This window comes from Pseudonaja textilis, chromosome 1, assembly GCF_049901715.1.
Source record: "Pseudonaja textilis isolate UNSWEBS1 chromosome 1, rPseTex1.2, whole genome shotgun sequence".
Classification (NCBI taxonomy): domain Eukaryota; kingdom Metazoa; phylum Chordata; class Lepidosauria; order Squamata; family Elapidae; genus Pseudonaja; species Pseudonaja textilis.
Window position 1 is genome coordinate 322,872,174 of NC_141990.1, and position 17,779 is coordinate 322,889,952.

General features: G+C 46.2%; 1 protein-coding gene across 3 annotated transcripts in view; it reads right to left on the bottom strand.

Annotated features, from left to right (window-relative positions):
- Nucleotides 1–368: 368 nt before the first annotated feature.
- SHC2 (SHC adaptor protein 2) overlaps nt 369–17,779 on the bottom strand; it is a 53,146-nt gene continuing 35,735 nt past the window's right edge. For all 3 annotated transcript variants that reach the window (XM_087922696.1, XM_087922695.1, XM_087922694.1), the window contains 4 exons: nt 13,376–13,442; nt 9,046–9,201; nt 3,734–4,041; nt 369–497 (listed from right to left, as the gene is read on the bottom strand). In XM_087922696.1, coding sequence (XP_087778822.1) covers nt 369–497; nt 3,734–4,041; nt 9,046–9,201; nt 13,376–13,442 — 660 coding nt within the window. The remainder of the gene's footprint in view (nt 498–3,733; nt 4,042–9,045; nt 9,202–13,375; nt 13,443–17,779) is intronic.

The following is a 17,779-nucleotide window of genomic DNA, read 5'->3' on the forward strand; positions in this document are numbered from 1 at the left end:
GGAGAGGAGGGAGGGAAGGGGAGAGAAGAGAAGAAGGGGAGGGGAGGGGAAGAGGAAAGAGAAGGGAAGGGGGTGGGGGGGGAAGGGAAGGGAGGAAGGGAAGCTTTAGAAATGGATCTTTGATGCCAGTCCTGGGGTAAATATAGAATATTTTAAGGTGGCAATAACAGAACCGATCAGGCCTAACGTCCGCTCTCCCCTCCTTCCCAGGCCCCTTTTCCTTCTGTGGGCTGAGCTCTCCCTTATCTGACCACCGTCTCCCTCTCCCAAGGCCATTCTCACAAGACCCCTGGGTGCTTCTCCCCAACCTCCCAACCCACCCCGGGGGGGGGCGCGTGATGAGGACCGCAGGCGCCTACCCACAAGCCTCATGGCTTCCACCGGACCACCTGCCGCAGGTGGAGTTCGCTCTCCGCCGCCACGATCGGCTGCCCGTTTTGCAGGTGATAGTTGATGAGGTGGCTGATGCTTTCAAACAAGGCGTCCTTCGTTCTCACCTGGGGGGAAACAAGGGTGAGAAGCGGGAACGGAAAGCTCCCGTCCTGATCAGGAATCCAGATTTCGGCGAGTCTGTCGGATAAACCCAACAAACAGACGAGAACCTACGTTGGCAGATTCTGGGAAACCCATCTGCCCACCACCCACCGCCCTCCTATCCCGATAGTCCTCGACTTACGAACAGTTCGTCTCACGGCGGTTCCAAGTTACAATGGCACCGTGACTCCAAAAGTTACCGGTTACAACAACGGTAAAAAGAACTTATGACTGTGTCTCACACTTAGGACCGTGGCTGCATCTTGCACGGTCACATGGTTGAAATCTCCATGCTTGGCAACGGATTCATATTTTGGGTGGTTTCGTGTCCCGGGTGGGGAGTGGGGGCAGGCAGTGATGGTATTCAGCCGATTCTGACCGGTTCTGGAGAACCGGTAGCGGAAATTTGGAGTAGTTCGGAGAACCGGCAAATCCCACCTCTGACTGTCCCCCCTGTCCCCATCTATTCTCTACCAAGTCCCAGCTGATTGGCTGGGCCTTCTTTGGTTGCCCTGCACAGGAGAACGGAGCTGGAAAGCAGGTTAGTGAGGTGGGGAGAGAATGGGGATTTTGCACGTATCCTTCCCCTGCCACGCCCACCAAGCCACGCCCAGAGAACTGGTAGTAAAAAAAATAATAATAATACCATCACCGGGGTCAGGTGATTGCCTTTTGCAACCTTCTGATGAGCACAGTTGAAGGGGAAGCCGGATTCACTTAACAACGATGCCATTAACTGAACAACCGCAACGATCCATTTAACCACCGGATCGCTAACTGCACAACTGCAGTGGTTCGCTTCACAAAGGTGGCCGGGAAGATTGTAAAATGAGGCAAGATTCACTGAACAAGTTTCTCGCTTGGCAATAGAAAAGTTGAGCTCAATTGGTGGTCGTACGTCGAGGACGACCTGCATTTATGAGGAAAGATTGCCTAAAATGTGCAATCTGTTTCCTTTGAACTCGACCTCCAGTGCCAAAATGAGTAAAAATTGCCCGATTTTGGAAAGCCTCGTTATAAGCCCTGGGCGACGAATCATACAGAGAGATACAGGACAGCCTCTTCATCTATTCGTAGTGTCCTTTCAGCCTTTGCCACGTTTCCCAATTATTTTCACACGTTTCTTTCCTCTTTCTCACAGCAACACTTCCTGTTGGGGGAATCTGTGCTGTGGTGTTGTGCCAGACCTCTCTTGCTCACAGGCTGCACTCCAGCGACAAGGAGGTTATTCATTACACTGAATATTAATGAAAAGCAACATATTAACCGGCCCATCAAGCAAGTCTACTATAATCATCCTTTTTTTTTTCGTTATTCTTCACAAATGCTGCCAGCTCATTTATCACTTCATCTCACAACTCAAGGGAGGGAGGGAGGGAGGGAGGGAGGGAGGAGGAAGGAAGGAAGGAAGGAAGGAAGGAAGGAAGGAAGGAAGGAAGGAAGGAAGGAAGGAAGGAAGGAAGGAAGGAGGGAAGGAAGGAAGGAAGGAAGGAAGGAAGGAAGGAAGGAAGGAAGGAAGGAAGGAAGGAAGGAAGGAAGGAAGGAAGGAAGGAAGGAAGGGTGAAGGATGAAGAGAAGAAAGGGAAGGAGGAAGAGGAAGGAAGGGGGAAGGGAAGGAAAAGGGGAAGGAGGAAAGGAAAAGAAAGGAAAGGGAAAGGAGAAAGGGAAGGGAGTAAATAGAGAAGAAAGGGAATGGAGGATCTCCTTTTTCCTGCTGGTAGATTCTTTTAGTAGAATAGAATAGAATAACAGAGTTGGAAGGGACCTTGGAGGTCTTCTAGTCCAACCCCCTGCCTAGGCAGGAAATCCTACACCACTTCAGACAAATGGTTATCCAACATCTTCTTAAAAACCTGCAGTGTTTGAGCATTTACAACTTCTGGAGCAAGTAGTTCCACTGGTTAATTGTTCTCTCAGTCAGGAAATTTCTCCTTAGTTCCAAGTTGCTTCTCTCCTTGGTTAGTTTCCACCCATTGCTTCTTGTCCTGCCTTCAGGTGCTTTGGAGAAGAGCTTGACTACTTCTTCTTTGAGGCAGCCCCTGAGATACTAGAAGACTGCTATCATGTCACCCCTGGTCCTTCTTTTTCTAGGCTATAAACAAGACCTACCCAGTTCCTGTAACCATTCTTCGTATGTTTTAGCCTCCAGTCCCTCGTCTTTGTAGTGATGCACCCAGAATTTACCATGGGAATTAACTGACCAGCTGACAACGTTGATGATTCAATGTAGAGAAAAGGAAAGTCCTACACTTAGGCAAGAAAAACCAAAAATACACATATAGACTGGGTGAAACCAGGCTCAATAGCAGGAACTGGGAGAGGGGATCTTGGAGTCTTAGTGGACAACCATTTAAATAGGAGCCAGCTGTATGCAGCAACAGGCAAAACAGCCAATGTAATCCTAAATTGTATTAACAGAGGGATACAGTCAAGATCAAGGGAAGTACTAATACCACTCTGTAAAGCCTTAGTAAGACCACACCTAGAGTACTGCATCCAGTTTTGTTTACCACATTATAAAAAAGATGTTGAGACTCTAGAAAAAGAGCAGAGAAGAGCAACCAGGATGATTAGGGGACCGGAGACTAAAACATACGATGAACGGTTGCAGGAACTGGGCCTGGCTAGTCTAGGGAAGAGAAGGACCAGGGGAGACATGATAGTGGTCTTCCAATATTTAAGGGGCTGCCACAAAGAGGAGTGGGTCCAGCTATTTTCCAAGGCACCTGAAGGCCAGACAAGGAACAATGGATGGAAACTGAACAAAGAGAAATTCAACCTGGAAATAAGGAGAAACTTTCTGACAGTGAGAACTATCAACCCATGGAAGAGAAGTTGCCCTCAGAAGTTGTGGGAGCTTCATCCCTGGAGGCTTTCAAGAAGAGATTGGACCACCATTTGTCAGAAATGGTGTAGGGTCTCCCGCTTGGGCAGGGGGTTGGACTAGATGGCCTCCAAGGTCCCTTCCAACTCTGATGATCTGTTATCTGTTATTCATCATCTGAGTGAGGTCCTCATTCATCCATCCTTATTTAATTTTTTGCTTCCCGACCTTCAAGAAAGTACAGTAGGTGAGCTTCCTTGCAAAGCCCAGGACATCAAGGCATCCTCGCTGCCTTATTTCCGTTCCTACAGCCAACGAAAGAACATCAAGGCTCTCCTATCTCAGGCACCAACCTCTCCAAATCCGGGCACTTACCACTCCTTCAGGATCGACCAGGAGCAAATGTTTAGGCTGCCCATTGTGCATCCCTGTCAGAACGTACTGCCCAGGGTTAGTGATGCTATCCCGGACTAAGAAGTCGCCGTCTGTGTGCAGCAATTTCTCTGCATCCCGTCGGCTCATCTTGCCATGGTACCACAGTTCCTGCTTCAACTGGTCTTCGGTGGGGGCGATGGGAGCCTTGCGGCTGGGCGGGCTGGGCCACTGGTCCTCAAGATGGAGCCCACTCTGCACCCCGCAAGCTGACATGGATTCGTGGTGCTTTAGAGCGTCTTCAAAAGGCCCTGGGATGGGAAGGAGAGAGGAAACATCAGGAGGGCTTAGATCGGTCAGCACCCCTATTTCCCTGCGCCTAGTTTTTATGCTTTGTAGGCTAGAAACTGTGAGACTGTGAGTTCTAGCCTCGCCTTGGGCCAATCACTTTCTGTCAGCCGTGGAAAGAAGAAATGGCAAACCAGGTCTGAAAATTTTGCCCAGGAAACTCCAGACAGAGAGGCAGAGAGACAGAGACAGAGACAGAGACAGAGAGAGGGAGGGAGAGAGGAAGAGAGAGAGAGAGAAGAGTGTTCTGACCAAGGCTTCCTGAGATAGTAACAATCATACGCTGATCCCCAAAACCTTGTTTTCATTTCAATGGCTGTGAATTATATGCATTCACAGCCCGTAATGAGTCCCAAACTGTTTGTGAGTAGTCCAACAGAAGTCTGCCACAGTCTTTCAGGATAAGGCTGATATGCCCCCACCTTTATTGCCCTTGAAATGCTGCCAACAACTAAATTGCCAATTAGCTGTACAAGGCCAAACGGGGCACAAAGTCAAACGGAGCTTCAGATTTTAAATCGACCAGAGCGAACAAAGTTGCTTCCTGCAAAGACTCCTGTCCCTTTGCTCCTCCTTTACGTCTTATGGGAGGGGCCAATCATCTCCAAGCCTTACTCCCGAGCCACCCCTTTTGTCTTAACTGTTCTTGCCTTCTGGCAGCTCTGTGCAAGCGCACACTGGGAACAGGCTCCCCATGTTCCTCTGCCTCGCTAATGCCAGATTCTGGGGGCTCCAGAGTCAGCACATAACTCTCAGATGGTCCTGGCCCCATCTCTGTGTTGGATGCAGATCCCTCGTACGTGCCCCACCCCAGACTCCAGGACTGGCCCATGTTCCTCCCCACTGTCCGATTCTGCTGTCAGCTCTGCAGGCAACAAAGATAGATAGATAGATAGATAGATAGATAGATAGATAGATAGATAGATAGATAGATAGATAGATAGATAGATAGATAGACAGACAGACAGGCAGACAGACAGACAGACAGACAGACAGACAGACAGACAGACAGACAGTTAGCAGAACAGAGTTGGAAGGGACCTCAGAGACCTAGCAGGGGTGGGATTCTACAGGTTCGCACCTATTCACTAGTTGTTGTTGTTAAAATTCTAAGCAGTTCGGAGAACCGGTTGTTAGAAGAAATTACTGGCCTAATCCTGTAAGGAAGGCAGGAAGGAAACATTCTGGTGTTGCTTACAGAAACTGCCTCTCCATTAACCCTTATTACATTCTTGGCAGGACTAGACTTATTGTCTCTGGAACTTCTCTGGAGTTTTTTCCCCCTCTTTTGCTCCTGCAGCTTCCGGCACTCCCCTGGGCATGCATGCATGCTCCCGTTTTGGCATTCAGTGTCAAAAAAGGTTCACCAACACTGTTTCTAGTCCAACCTCTTGCTCAAGCAGGAGAAACTTTCTGGAGGCAAATCTATCCACTGATTAATTGTTCTGTCAGGAAATTTCTCCTTAGAACTAAACAGCCTGAAAATGGCTCAAAAAAAAAATGGCCTGAAAAAGGTCAAAAAATGGCCCAAAACCAACCTGAAAGTGGCCTAAAAAATAACCCCCAAACACCCTGAAGAAACGCCCTGAAAATGGCCCGAAAAACAGCCTGAAAATGGACCAAAAACAAGTGGATGAGGGCGGGGCCAGCCAGTGGTGGGATTAGCCCCAATTGGCTGAATCCTACCTCTTCCTTTGAGGCGAGTGGCCGGGAGGCGGGGCTGGGTGTGATGAGTGACATCACCTACCCAGTCACATGACCAATCAGCCATGTTTACCCAGCCAGAGAAATGGTTGTTAAAAAATTTGCAGCTCACTGATATAGATAGATAGATAGAAAGAATACAGACAGACAGACACACACATATCTATATATCTATTTCTATTTCTATATCTATATATATATAGAGAGAGAGATGTGATAGGATAGATTTATCTTTTTCAAAAAGAAATCATTACAGAAATATTAAGAGAATTCAGACAATACAAATGTTGAAAAGAATAAAGAGAAAAGCAACAAGAAGGGGAGAAAGTGATGCAAGGAAAGAGAGAGATAAGAAAAAGGAAAAAAAAAGTTCTAAAGCAGCAGCTTCTCATCTTCTTAACAGCAATTACAAGTGGATTTATATTTTACCTTCTCAAGGGTTACATCATAATTTCCTTCTTTCCATATTCTCCCCTTTCTAATCATCAAACCCATAAATCACTTTTTTTTTTCCCAGTAAAAAGCCCATCAGGGGTTTCCAGTCAAACACTTATTTAGTTTCAAGAGCTTCAATTGTGCGTTGAAATGATGAGGATTGAAAATGTATGTAGAATGCATTTTCATCTATAGATCTCCCAGACCCAGAGCACTTTAGTTATTGATAAATGTGCCAATTATCTAACTTGGCCACGGAATAAGCAAATAAAAATAGCAACCAACGGGGAGGGAGGAAAGGAAAGGAAAAATTCAGAGATCAAACCAAGAACATAGGAGAAAGTTGCAGCAAGACAGTGGGTAATAAAAAAGAGCAATTATTTTTAACTGCTGCGAACTACCCAGAGTCATGAATTCGAGATGGATGGCCATCTTAATTGAAATAATAAATGCAAATATTTGGATGTCAGAAATGTCCAGTTTGGTGTTTAGCATTTCCAGTGGAAAAAGATCAGGTCGCAGGCAATGGGAAAAGCTATTTTCCGCTGGGACACCCTGGAATCTTTTTTTCCAAAGATGTTGAGACTTTGGGGGAAAAACAGTGCAAAGAAGAGCAACTAAGATGATTAAGAGAGTGGAGACATATGAAGAATGGTTGCAGGAATTGGGTATGGCCAGTCTACAGAAAAAAAAGGACTAGGGGTGGCGTAATAGCAGTATTCCAGTATTTGAGGGGCTTGCCCCAAAGAAGAGGGAGTCAAGCTATTCCCCAAAGCCCCTGAAGGCAGGACAAGAAGCAATAAGGAAGGAAACTAGTCAAGGAGAGAAGCAACCTAGAACTAAGGAAAGATTTCCTGACCGTGAGAACAATTAACCAGTGGAACTACTTGCCTCCAGAAGTTGTGGGTGCTCCAACACTGGAGCTTTTTAAGAAGACAGTGGGCAGTCACTTGTCTGAAGGGTCTCCTCCATGAGCAGGGGGCTGGACTAGAAGACCTTCAAGGTCCCTTCCAGCTCTATTTGGATTGATCGATAAAGTGAGCAGGCCTGTCCGAGCAGAAATCCAGCAGGGATGCTTGTCTCTGTCCAACTCTTGTTTAGCTCTGTCTATGGTCCTGAACTCACGTTGGCAGGTTTCGCTCCGGATCACAACTATGGGTTGCATTCCTAGCCATCTTGACCTGAACCCGTTTGCAAAACCAATTCAAACCCTCTGTCTTTCTTTCCAGAAAACAGATCTCCTCGTCTGTTCAATATGATACAGGTATCCATATCTGTTAAAACTCTTAAATATGATCGAGCAGTGGGTGCTGCAGCTGCCCAAAAAAGCCCAGGGCTGCATTAAGAGAGGCGTAGAATCAAGATCACGTGAAGCGTTATGGTAGTAACATCACATCATTATTAATAGCATTCATTAGATTTTTATCCTGCCTTTATTACTTTATAAGTAAGTCAAGGTGGTGATATACCTAATACCCCTTCTTCTTCCTGTTTTCCCCACAACAACAACCCTGTGAAGTGGGTTGAGTTGAGAGAGCCTGGTCCAAAGTCACCCAAGCCAATTTTCATGCCTAAAGGCGGGACTAGAACTCACCATTTCCTGGTGATTGGCCCAAATCACCCAGCTGGCTTTCATGCCTAAGGCAGGACTAGAACTAGCCATTTCCTGGTGATTGGCCCAAATCACCCAGCTGGCTTTCATGCCTAAAGGCGGGACTAGAACTCACCGTTTCCTGGTGATTGGCCCAAATCACCCAGCTGGCTTTCATGCCTTAAGGCGGGACTAGAACTCACCATTTCCTGGTGATTGGCCCAAATCACCAGCTGGCTTTCATGTCTAAAGGCGGGACTAGAACTCACCATTTCCTGGTGATTGGCCCAAAGTCACCCAGCTGGCTTTCATGCCTAAGGCAGGACTAGAACTCACCGCTTCCTGGTGATTGGCCCAAATCACCCAGCCGGCCTTCATGCCTAAGGCAGGACTAGAACTCACCATTTCCTGGTGATTGGCCCAAATCACCCAGCCGGCCTTCATGCCTAAAGGCGGGACTAGAACTCACCGTTTCCTGATGATTGGCCCAAAGTCACCCAGCCGGCTTTCATGCATAAGGCGGGACTAGAACTCACCATTTCCTGGTGATTGGCCCAAATCACCCGGCTGGCTTTCATGCCTAAGGCGGGACTAGAACTCACCGTTTCCTGGTGATTGGCCCAAAGTCACCCAGCCGGCTTTCATGCCTAAGGGGGGACAGAACTCACCATTTCCTGGTGATTGGCCCAAAGTCACCCAGCCGGCTTTCATGCCTAAGGCGGGACTAGAACTAGCCATTTCCTGGTGATTGGCCCAAATCACCCAGCTGGCTTTCATGCCTAAGGCGGGACTAGAACTCACCATTTTATTTATTTTATTTGGTTTGTCAATTGCTTACAAGATAATAGGTATAAGTTATGAATACATAGATACATATAAGAAAAATAAAAGAAGCAATAGGACAGGGACGCTGGACACGTCGGTGCGCTTATGCATGTTGGCTTTCATGCCTAAGGCAGGACTAGAATTCACAGTCTCCTGGTGACTAGAATTCACTGTTATCTGCCGATTGGCCCAAATCGCCCAGCTGGCTTTCATGCCTAAGGCAGGACTAGAACTCACCATCCCCTAGTGACTGGCCTAAAGCCACCCAACTGGTTTTCAGACCTGGCAGGACTAGAATTCACAGTCTCTTGGTTTCTAGTTCAGCACCTTCACTACTGGGCCAAACTGGCTCTAGAGCCAGTTCCAGCCAAAATCCCATCCCCAGCTTTCCCCATAAGCCCCCTTCTCTTACGCATATCGAAAAGGTCTTTGGGAGGACTCTCATCCGGTTTCCCAGCATTGGTCTCCCAGCTGTTGAAGTTTTCAGTGTTGACATACATGTGCTGTTCGTAATCTTGAGAGCCCAAAGGTTTGCTGTCTGCCTGAACGTAGCCGTCGCAACAGTGACCTGAAAGACCCAATAGAATTCTTTATTGGCCCGGTGTGGTTGGACACACAAGGAATTTGTCTTGGTGCAAATACTCTCAGCGTCCATAAAAGAAAAGATACATTTGTCAAGAATCAAGAATCATCAGGTACAACACTTAGTGATAGTCACAGGGTACAAAAAGCAATCAAATCATACTAGGAAAAGTCAATATAGATCGTAAGGACACAAGCCACAAAGTTACAGTCATACAGTCACAAGTGGGAGGGGATAGGTGATAAGGAGTGATGAGAAGATTGATAGTAAGAGTAGTGCAGACTTTGTGAATAGTTGGACAGTGTTGAGGGAATTATTTATTTAGCAGAGTGATGGCATTTGGGACAAAACTGTCCTTGTGTCTAGTTGTTCTGGTGTGCAAGGCTCTATAATGTCATTTTGAGGGAAGGAGTTGAAACAGTTTATGTCCGGGATGTGAGGGGTCTGTAGATATTTTTCACAGCCCTCTTGAACAGCATCTATTTCTATCCTTTTAATTACATTCGGTTTCCCTCATTTACACTCTTCTGTCCCGTTTCCCAAATCAGTCTTGTATTTTCCAACATTTAGAGGGGAAAAAAAAAATCTCAGTCCTGCGTTTACATTTGTCACACTTTTTCTGGCCTTACGATATAATGGTTGTCTTCGACTTACAACAGTTTGTTTAGTGACCGTTCCAAGTTAGAACAGCACTGAAAAAAGTGACTTAGGACCGTATTTCACACTTACAACCTTTGTAGTACCAAAATGTGATCAAATGTGATCAGGATTCAGATGCTTTTGGCAACTGATTCGTATTTATGACGGTTGCAGTGTCCATAACTCATGTGATCTTCTTTTGCGACCTTCTGACAAGCAAAGTCACTGGGTAAGCCAGATTCACTTAACAATGAGGTTACTAACTTATCAACTGCAGTGATTCACTTAACAACGGTGGCAAGAAAAGCCGTAAAATGGGGTACAACTCACTTAACCAATGTTTCACTTAACAACAGAAATTTTGGGCTCAATTATGGTAGTAAGTTAAGAACTACGGGATCTGTATATATTTGTGGAAGTTGTTCTCCCATATCATTCTGTTTCTTGTCATTTTTCCTCCCAATAATGTATATCTGAACAGAGGGAGCATCACAAAAATCCCTCAAAAATGCCAAACAGGGAAAGTTCCAGTCCTTATCTTGACTTGAGAATTGATTCTGAATTAATTAAGTTTTCAGAAAGTAAATGGCATCCCATCTTTCTTTATTTCCATCGATTTTAGAAGTTTGGACTCCAAGGGACGCTTTTACATCCAAAACACCGCTACTTGAGAGAAAGCCAGCTTGCAGTAGCTGGCAAAAATACAAAACCAAAACTAAAAAAAACCCCAAAATCTGTAAATTCATTTCTGCTCCTTGAAGCAGAACATAATTGCTGTTTTTTTTAAAGTCAATACTGCACCACTAATAGGCAAGAAAGTAAGAGGGAGGTAAGGAATAAAGACGGTTGGAGACAAAAAAAAAAAATTAAAAATGGAGGGAAGGAGACTTAAGCATCTTGAAAAGAATCTTGTTTAAAGATTCATTTTTCTTGCCATGTACATGTATACATCCATGTGTTTTTTTTCTGTGTCATATAATATACTAGCTCGATACCCGTGCTTCGCTATGAAACTATGTGATCGGACCTAGTTTTGGGGGAGGAAAATAATGGGGGAAAAATTCTGCCTGCCTACCAGCATCCATCGGTATTCATCTGGCAAGCGTCCTGTCAGTGTGTGAGAGAGTTGAGGGCTATTTGGAAACTGAAACAGTATTTGCTGTGTGAGCAAGGAGACAGCAAGGAGCCTGGGCGTGGCTTAGCTCAACTGTTCTGTAGTAAAACTGGTTGCAGCTGTGAAACTGAAACCGAAACTCCTCTCCTCTGCTTGCGTTTCGCATTTGGAACAGATTTCTTTTCAGGTGGGGAGGGGGCGTAGAACTCCTTAGCATCAGAGCGTGTTAATAACAATACTATAGGAAATACTAATGCTCTGATGGTCATTTTGAAAAATCCTTTCTTAGTGAGCCCCTAGAAGCCAAGAGAAACATATGTGCCAAATTTCAAGCGTGTAGGCTTTGCAGTTCTGGACATTTTGTGATGATGCGTGAGTGGTATTTCGCTTTTATATATAGAGATGTGGGTATAAGCATAATTTTGCATTTATTTATTCTGTCATGGTTATGTAATGTATATTTGGAGGGGGTGACCCTTTGAAAGTTATATATGCAATGAAATTTATTTTTAATATAGGCCAATTAGTGTAGGCCAAAAGTGAAAATAAAGTTATTCTATCTATTCTACCTTATCTACAGCTGAGAAATTCCAAAGGTGTTTTTTTCAAAAGGCATCTGGATTTTCTTGGTTTTTGCTTGAAGACATTTCGCTTCTCATCCAAGAAGCTTCTTCAGTTCTGATTGAATGATGGAAAAATAGAAGGATTTATATTCCTTGCAGTCATCTGGTCATTTGCATTCTTTTAGAGGGTCATTGAGGCCACTTGAAGGTTTATCTGTGCCCTCAGGGAACTGCTGAGAGTCCTCAGAGAGGGTGCTAATGACCAGACGACTGCATGGAATATAAATTCTTCCATTCTCCACCATTCAGTCAGAACTGAAGAAGCTTCTTGGATGAGAAGCAAAACATCTTCAAGGAAAAACAAAGAAAGTCCAGTTGCCTTTTGAAAAAGCACCTTTGCCAAAACCGTCACCGGGATGACTGAGAATCTCCACAGACAACCATGGACGGTGAGAAAGGAGAAAGTGTAGGACCAGGCTGATGGAAAAACAAAGAGGAACATTGGACGCCGCAACATTTTATTGCAGCTTTTCCCAAACTGCTCTCATCTGTACGTCTTTGTGCAACGTATTGAGATGGGCGACTGTAGAAACCAAATAAATAAATAAATCTGGAGTTTTCCACCGCCGGTTGTGGCACTAGATGGGGGAAGAAGAATTTGTTGAGAATGGAGAAGATGAATCCCTTTCAAATGCAACTTGATTTCGGGTGGTTTCATAGAGACGTATCCCAAACTTGGCCATTTTAAGATGTGCGGACTTCAACTCCCAGAATACCCCAGCTAGCATGGCTGGCTGGGGTATTTTGGGAGTTGAAGTCTGCACATCTTAAAATGGCTACAGATGAAAAATGGCTGTCATCTGTAAAATGGCTACAGATGACTCCCTCCTATATAAGCACCTTAAAAAAACCAAACCCCTAATTTATTTATTTTTTAAAGATCTTTACCTAATTCACATTGGGCCAGATATCTCCTACTATCATAAATACAGTGGAGCGTGATGGCTCATGTCATGAAAATGCTGGGTTGGAGTTAGCAAGCCCACGTTTGAGACCTGAGTGCGGCTGCATGGTGGGGTGAGCTCCCGTCATTCGCTCCAGCTCCCTGACAGGGACATAAAAGTAGCCCCCTTAGGGAACGGTGATGTCTCCGGCTAATCCTTTCAACCCAGATGTGGTTTAAACAGTACCTCCCACTGTCATGCCCCTGTTGGAATCTGATTCCGAGGGAGAGGTCGAGCAGCTGACAGGGAGTGGGAGTGTGGCTCTGGTGGCTGTGGAGGAAACTGGGGAAGGGCACAGTCTGGCTGGGCAATCAGAGGAAGACCCAGGGCCACCCCCTCTTCATCCTAGCGGATGAAGGAGAGCACGCAGGGAGGAACGGAGAAGGGAGCAATGTGGCTTACGGGAGAGGAAAGGGCCCTGATCCCCTTCATTAGCTGCAGCTGGGAAAACAGGATTTTAAAAAGGGAGTCTGCGCACAGCACCTTGCTGGAAGTGTGAATTTATCTTTATCAAGTCTTATCCGGATTCTGGCATCCTCCCAACTGTGTGTGTTTCGTTAACTTTTGAAACCCACAATTCCTTATCCTGCCCTGTCTCGTTAATTGTGTTGGTTTTAATTTATAATTTTTATGTACTTTGGGTTTGGACTGAATTTCTTCCCTTGAAAAACTGTTCTTGGGAGAGTTTTTTTTTTCTCCAGTCGAGGATAACTGGACATTGGGCACCAAGTTGGAGGTATTAAAGGGACTTTACCTACTTTTGTGACTTTGTTGCTTTTGTGCCACGTCCCAGCTCATCACACCCCACACAAACTGGACAGGATAAATATGATAATTACCAGAAAGATCAGCATCCCAGTTCAGGTTTGAGTGACTACTGGGTTCCCTTCTGGCTGAAGGACCGACCTGTGGGTTAGGAAGAAATGGAATCATATCGGCTCACACAGGAGAAAAGGTAAGAAGTTGCTTTTTCATGAGACAAAGGTGTGTTTTTTTTTCAAGGGGAAACTGGACTTTCTGGTTTTGGGTGTTGTTTGTTTTTTGAAGATGTTTCACTTCTCATCCGAGAAGCTTCTTTAGTTCTGACTGAATGGTGGAGAAGGGGAGGAATTATATTCTGTGCAATCAAGGGTGGGATTCAAATTTTTTTAACAAACGGTTCTGTGGGCATGGCTAGGTGGGCATGGCTTCTTTTTTTGCAGCAAACACCCCTCCCCCCATTTTTTGCCTCCTGGGCCTCAGGGAAGCCTTCAGGGGGGGCGTTTTTGCTCCCAGAAGGGTTCCCTGGGGCCCAGGAAGGCAAAAAAAATGGAGCACAGAAGGAGGGGGCACAGCACCTCCCCAATCGCCCCCCCCTCGCATGCGCCTTTTGGCCTCCTGGGCCTCAGGGAAGCCTCCTGGGCGAAGCAGTAAGACAGTGAGGGGGATCCTGGCATAGCTGATCATCGGAACAGCTGATCGTCGGGGAGGGGGAAAGAAATACTTTAAGGAGTGATTGGGTGGGGGAGAATTCAGTCAGCAATGTCAGGCAGGCACAATAAGGACTGACTGGGCAGGGAAGGGAAGCGTGGGCGGAGAGGGGCGGGGCCAGCCAGGGGCACAATTTGCCGGTTTTCCGAACTACACAGAATTATAACAACCAGATCTATAGAAGCGGTCTGAACCGGTAGAATCCCATCCCTATGCGCAATCATCTGGTTGTTAGTGCTCTCTCTGAGGACTTCCCTTTGAGCAGTTCAGCACCGAGAGCACAGATAAACCGCAATAACTCTCAGAGAGAGTGCTAATGATCAGATGACTGCAAGGAATACAAATCCTTCCATTCCCCACCATCCAGTCAGAGCTGAAGAAGCTCTGGCAACCCTGAGATATTGGAACACTGCTATCAAGTCACCCCTAGTCCTTCTTTTCTCTAGACCAAGAGTTTCCAATCTTTTGGACCTCAGGGACCACCAAACTCATCATTTTAAATCCCGCGGACCAGAGACCCTGGGAAAATCCCCCAAAAAGGTCTACAGGAAAACCCCATTTTCCTACCAATCGATCATTCTTTATTTGGGATCGCAGGATACCGTCTCCAGCTCCGTTCTGAGGAGGAGAGAGAGAGAGAGAGACTTTTGGCTTCACGCAAGGAAAGCAGCAGAAGCAGCAGAAGTCTTTCTTTCTCTCCCCCAAACTCCACCAGAAATGAATCTTTGGGAGACTGGTCACGCTGATGCAGCCTCTTGGAGCAGGACGCCTTGCAGGGTCCCAAAGACTCCTTTCTGGTGGAGTTTGGGGGAGAGAAAAAAAGACTTTTGCTGCTTTCCTTGCGTGCAGCCAAAAGCAGAAGAAGAAAGAAGTGGAAAGAAACAGGCGAGGAGCGTGGGGGAAAGTGGGGAAAGTCCCCCCCTGCCCTTTCTCCCTCCCCTCACTACCTCATGTTGTTTGCAATGCAAGCGACACAAGCCTTGGGTTCCCCTGGGCCATGTGGGCGGCGCAGTCTTGTGTTCCCGCGCAGCCTGGATTAATTGCTTTGGGGGGGGAGGTGCTTTGGGGGGTGACACTTCTCTGCGGACCACCAAAATTTTCTCACGGGCCATCAGTGGTCCCCAGCCCTCTGGTTGGCAACCACTGCTCTAGACTTTTCTCTAGACTAACCTTAGCCAATTCCTGCAACCATTCTTCCTACATTTTAGTCACTGTGATTAAGAAACAAAGAAGCTGCTTCTTCCTTTCAGTCTTGTCTTTCTTGATCTCCAGTGTGTCATTTACATCCAACTTTCCTGCAGTCTCCATTTCTCAACAAGTCTCCCTTACGCTCCAGATATAATTAACATCTGTTTGCATTCATCAGCACAGCTGGGTTAAGCCTCTGCTTGGCAGTCAAGCTACACTATCGGCATTTATCTTTTGGAATTGCTTTGACGGCTGAATTACTCATGTTTCTTTAATGCTCTGCACGCTCTCAGGAGACCATTGCCTAGCAGAGACTCCTGCTGAGTTCAGATTTCCACCGAAAAGGATCTCATTATCACAAGGGAAAAGAATTGGTTTGCCTGCAGTTTCATTCCCCACTGCCCTTAGGTGAGTCTCTAGGGTAGAATTCAGTTCGTAATCCAGAAGAAAATGGCTCTTGGCCAGCCTCTGCCAATTTGGGGTTCTTCTGTAGGGCTGGACTCCGGGCTGGGCTCAGGGGTGGGATTCAAATTTTTAACAACCGGTTCTGTGGGCATGGCTTAGGTGGTAGGTAGACATGGCTTGGTGGTCATGTCATTGGCTGGGTGTGGCCAACTCAATATCACTCACATCGAGGCACGCATCTCCTCGCCTGGCCTCTCATGATAGTGGGTATGCTGCAACAGTCGTAAGTGTGAAAAATGGTCATAAGTCACTTTCTTCAGTGCCATTGTAACTTTGAATGGTCACTCCACACAAGCAAAGTACCAACAAAGGAGGGGAAAAAAAACTCCAGAGAAGTTCCAGAGAGAGGAAGTCTCATCCTGCCAAGAATGTAATAAGGGTGAATGGAGAGGCAGTTTCTGTAAGCAACACCAGAATGTTTCCTTCCTGCCTTCCTTACAGGATTAGGCCAGTAATTTCTTCTAACAACCAGTTCTCCAAACTGCTTAGAATGTTAACAACTGGTTCTAGCGAATAGGTGCGAACTGGTAGAATCCCACCCCTGGCTGGGCTGCTGGGAGTTCGCAGGGGTTCAGGAGAGCCATTAGCTAAGATTCTGTGCAGTCCGGAGACCCCCCAAATCCCACTCCTGGCTGGCCCCACCCACCACTCCGCTCCCCTCCCAGGAGTCCCCATGCAGGTCGTTTTGGATGCAGGTAAGTGCAGGGCTCGCACGGAGACTCAGGGAGGGCGAAAAACGGGCCTCCTGGAAGTTTGGGAAGGCCGGAAATGGGCCCATTTCCAGTTTTTAGAGAGCCTCCGGAGCCCGGGCGAGGCCATTTTCACCCTCCCAGGGGCTTGAGGAGTGGAACAGAGGTGGTATGCAGCCGGTTCTGACCAGTTCTGGAGAAACGGTAGCGGAAATTTTGAGTAGTTTGGAGAACCAGTAAATCCCACCTCTGACTGGCCCCGCCCCCATCTATTCTCCGCCTCCCACTGAGTCTCAGCTGATTGGCTGGCTCCTCTTTGGTTGCCCTGCACAGGAGAACGGAGCTGGAAAGCAGGTTAGCGGGATGGGGAGGGAAGGGGGATTTTGCCGTATCCTTCCCCTGCCACGTCTACCAAGACACGCCACACCCACAGAACCAGTAGTAAAAAAATTTGAATGCCACCACTGTTCTGGAACCCAGGGAGGGCAAAAACGCTCCCCCCCCGTGGTGCTTGAGGCCAACTAGGCCACACCCACCATGGCCACGCCCACCCAGCAACTGGGCCTGTTGCTAAAATTTTTGAAGCTATATGGACTACAACATCCATCACCCTGTTGTCTGGGGATGATGAAAGTTGTAGTTCCCTCTGCAAGAATGGCATTCTTCAAGATATTCTAATCGACAATTCCATTTGGACCGTCAGTCTCCTGTCATGATAGTTTTACTGTATTTTTAAATTGGTCTTTTGTCATAGGATATTTTTTTCTGCTGAAGAAAAAGATTTAAAATAAATAAGAACACACATCTAATGTTTGATTAATTGAGGGGAGGAAAATCTTTGGATTTCAGAAAAGGAGGTTTTTAAAGCAACCAATTTCCTCAATTACAGGTAGCTCTTGACCTACAGCCATTCCTTTAGTGACCATTTGAAGTTACAACAGGGACTGGAAAAAAGGGACTTATGACCATGTTTCACACTTATGACTGTTGCAGCACATCATCGAAATTCATGCGCTGGGAAACTGGCTCATAATGATGATGGTCATAGTGTCCAAGGATCATGTGATCACCTTTTGCGACCTTCTGACAAGCGAAGTCAATGGGGAAACCAGCTTCACTTAACAACTGTATTACTAATTTAACAATTGCAGGGATTCACCTAATCATTTGTGCAAAGAAAGGTCGTAAAACGGGGCAAACCTCCTTAATAATTGTCTTGCTTAGCAGCAGAAATGTTGGGCTCAATTCCAGTCATAAGCCAAGGACTCACTGCAGTCCTTTGCCACAGGATATTTTTCTGCAGAAGAAAATGATTTCAATTTTTTTTAATAAAATAATACACCTATCCAATGTCTGTTTAACAAAAGGGAGTGGCACCTTTGGACCACAGAAAAAGAGGTTTTTAAAAACAAGCCAATTTCCTAAATTATA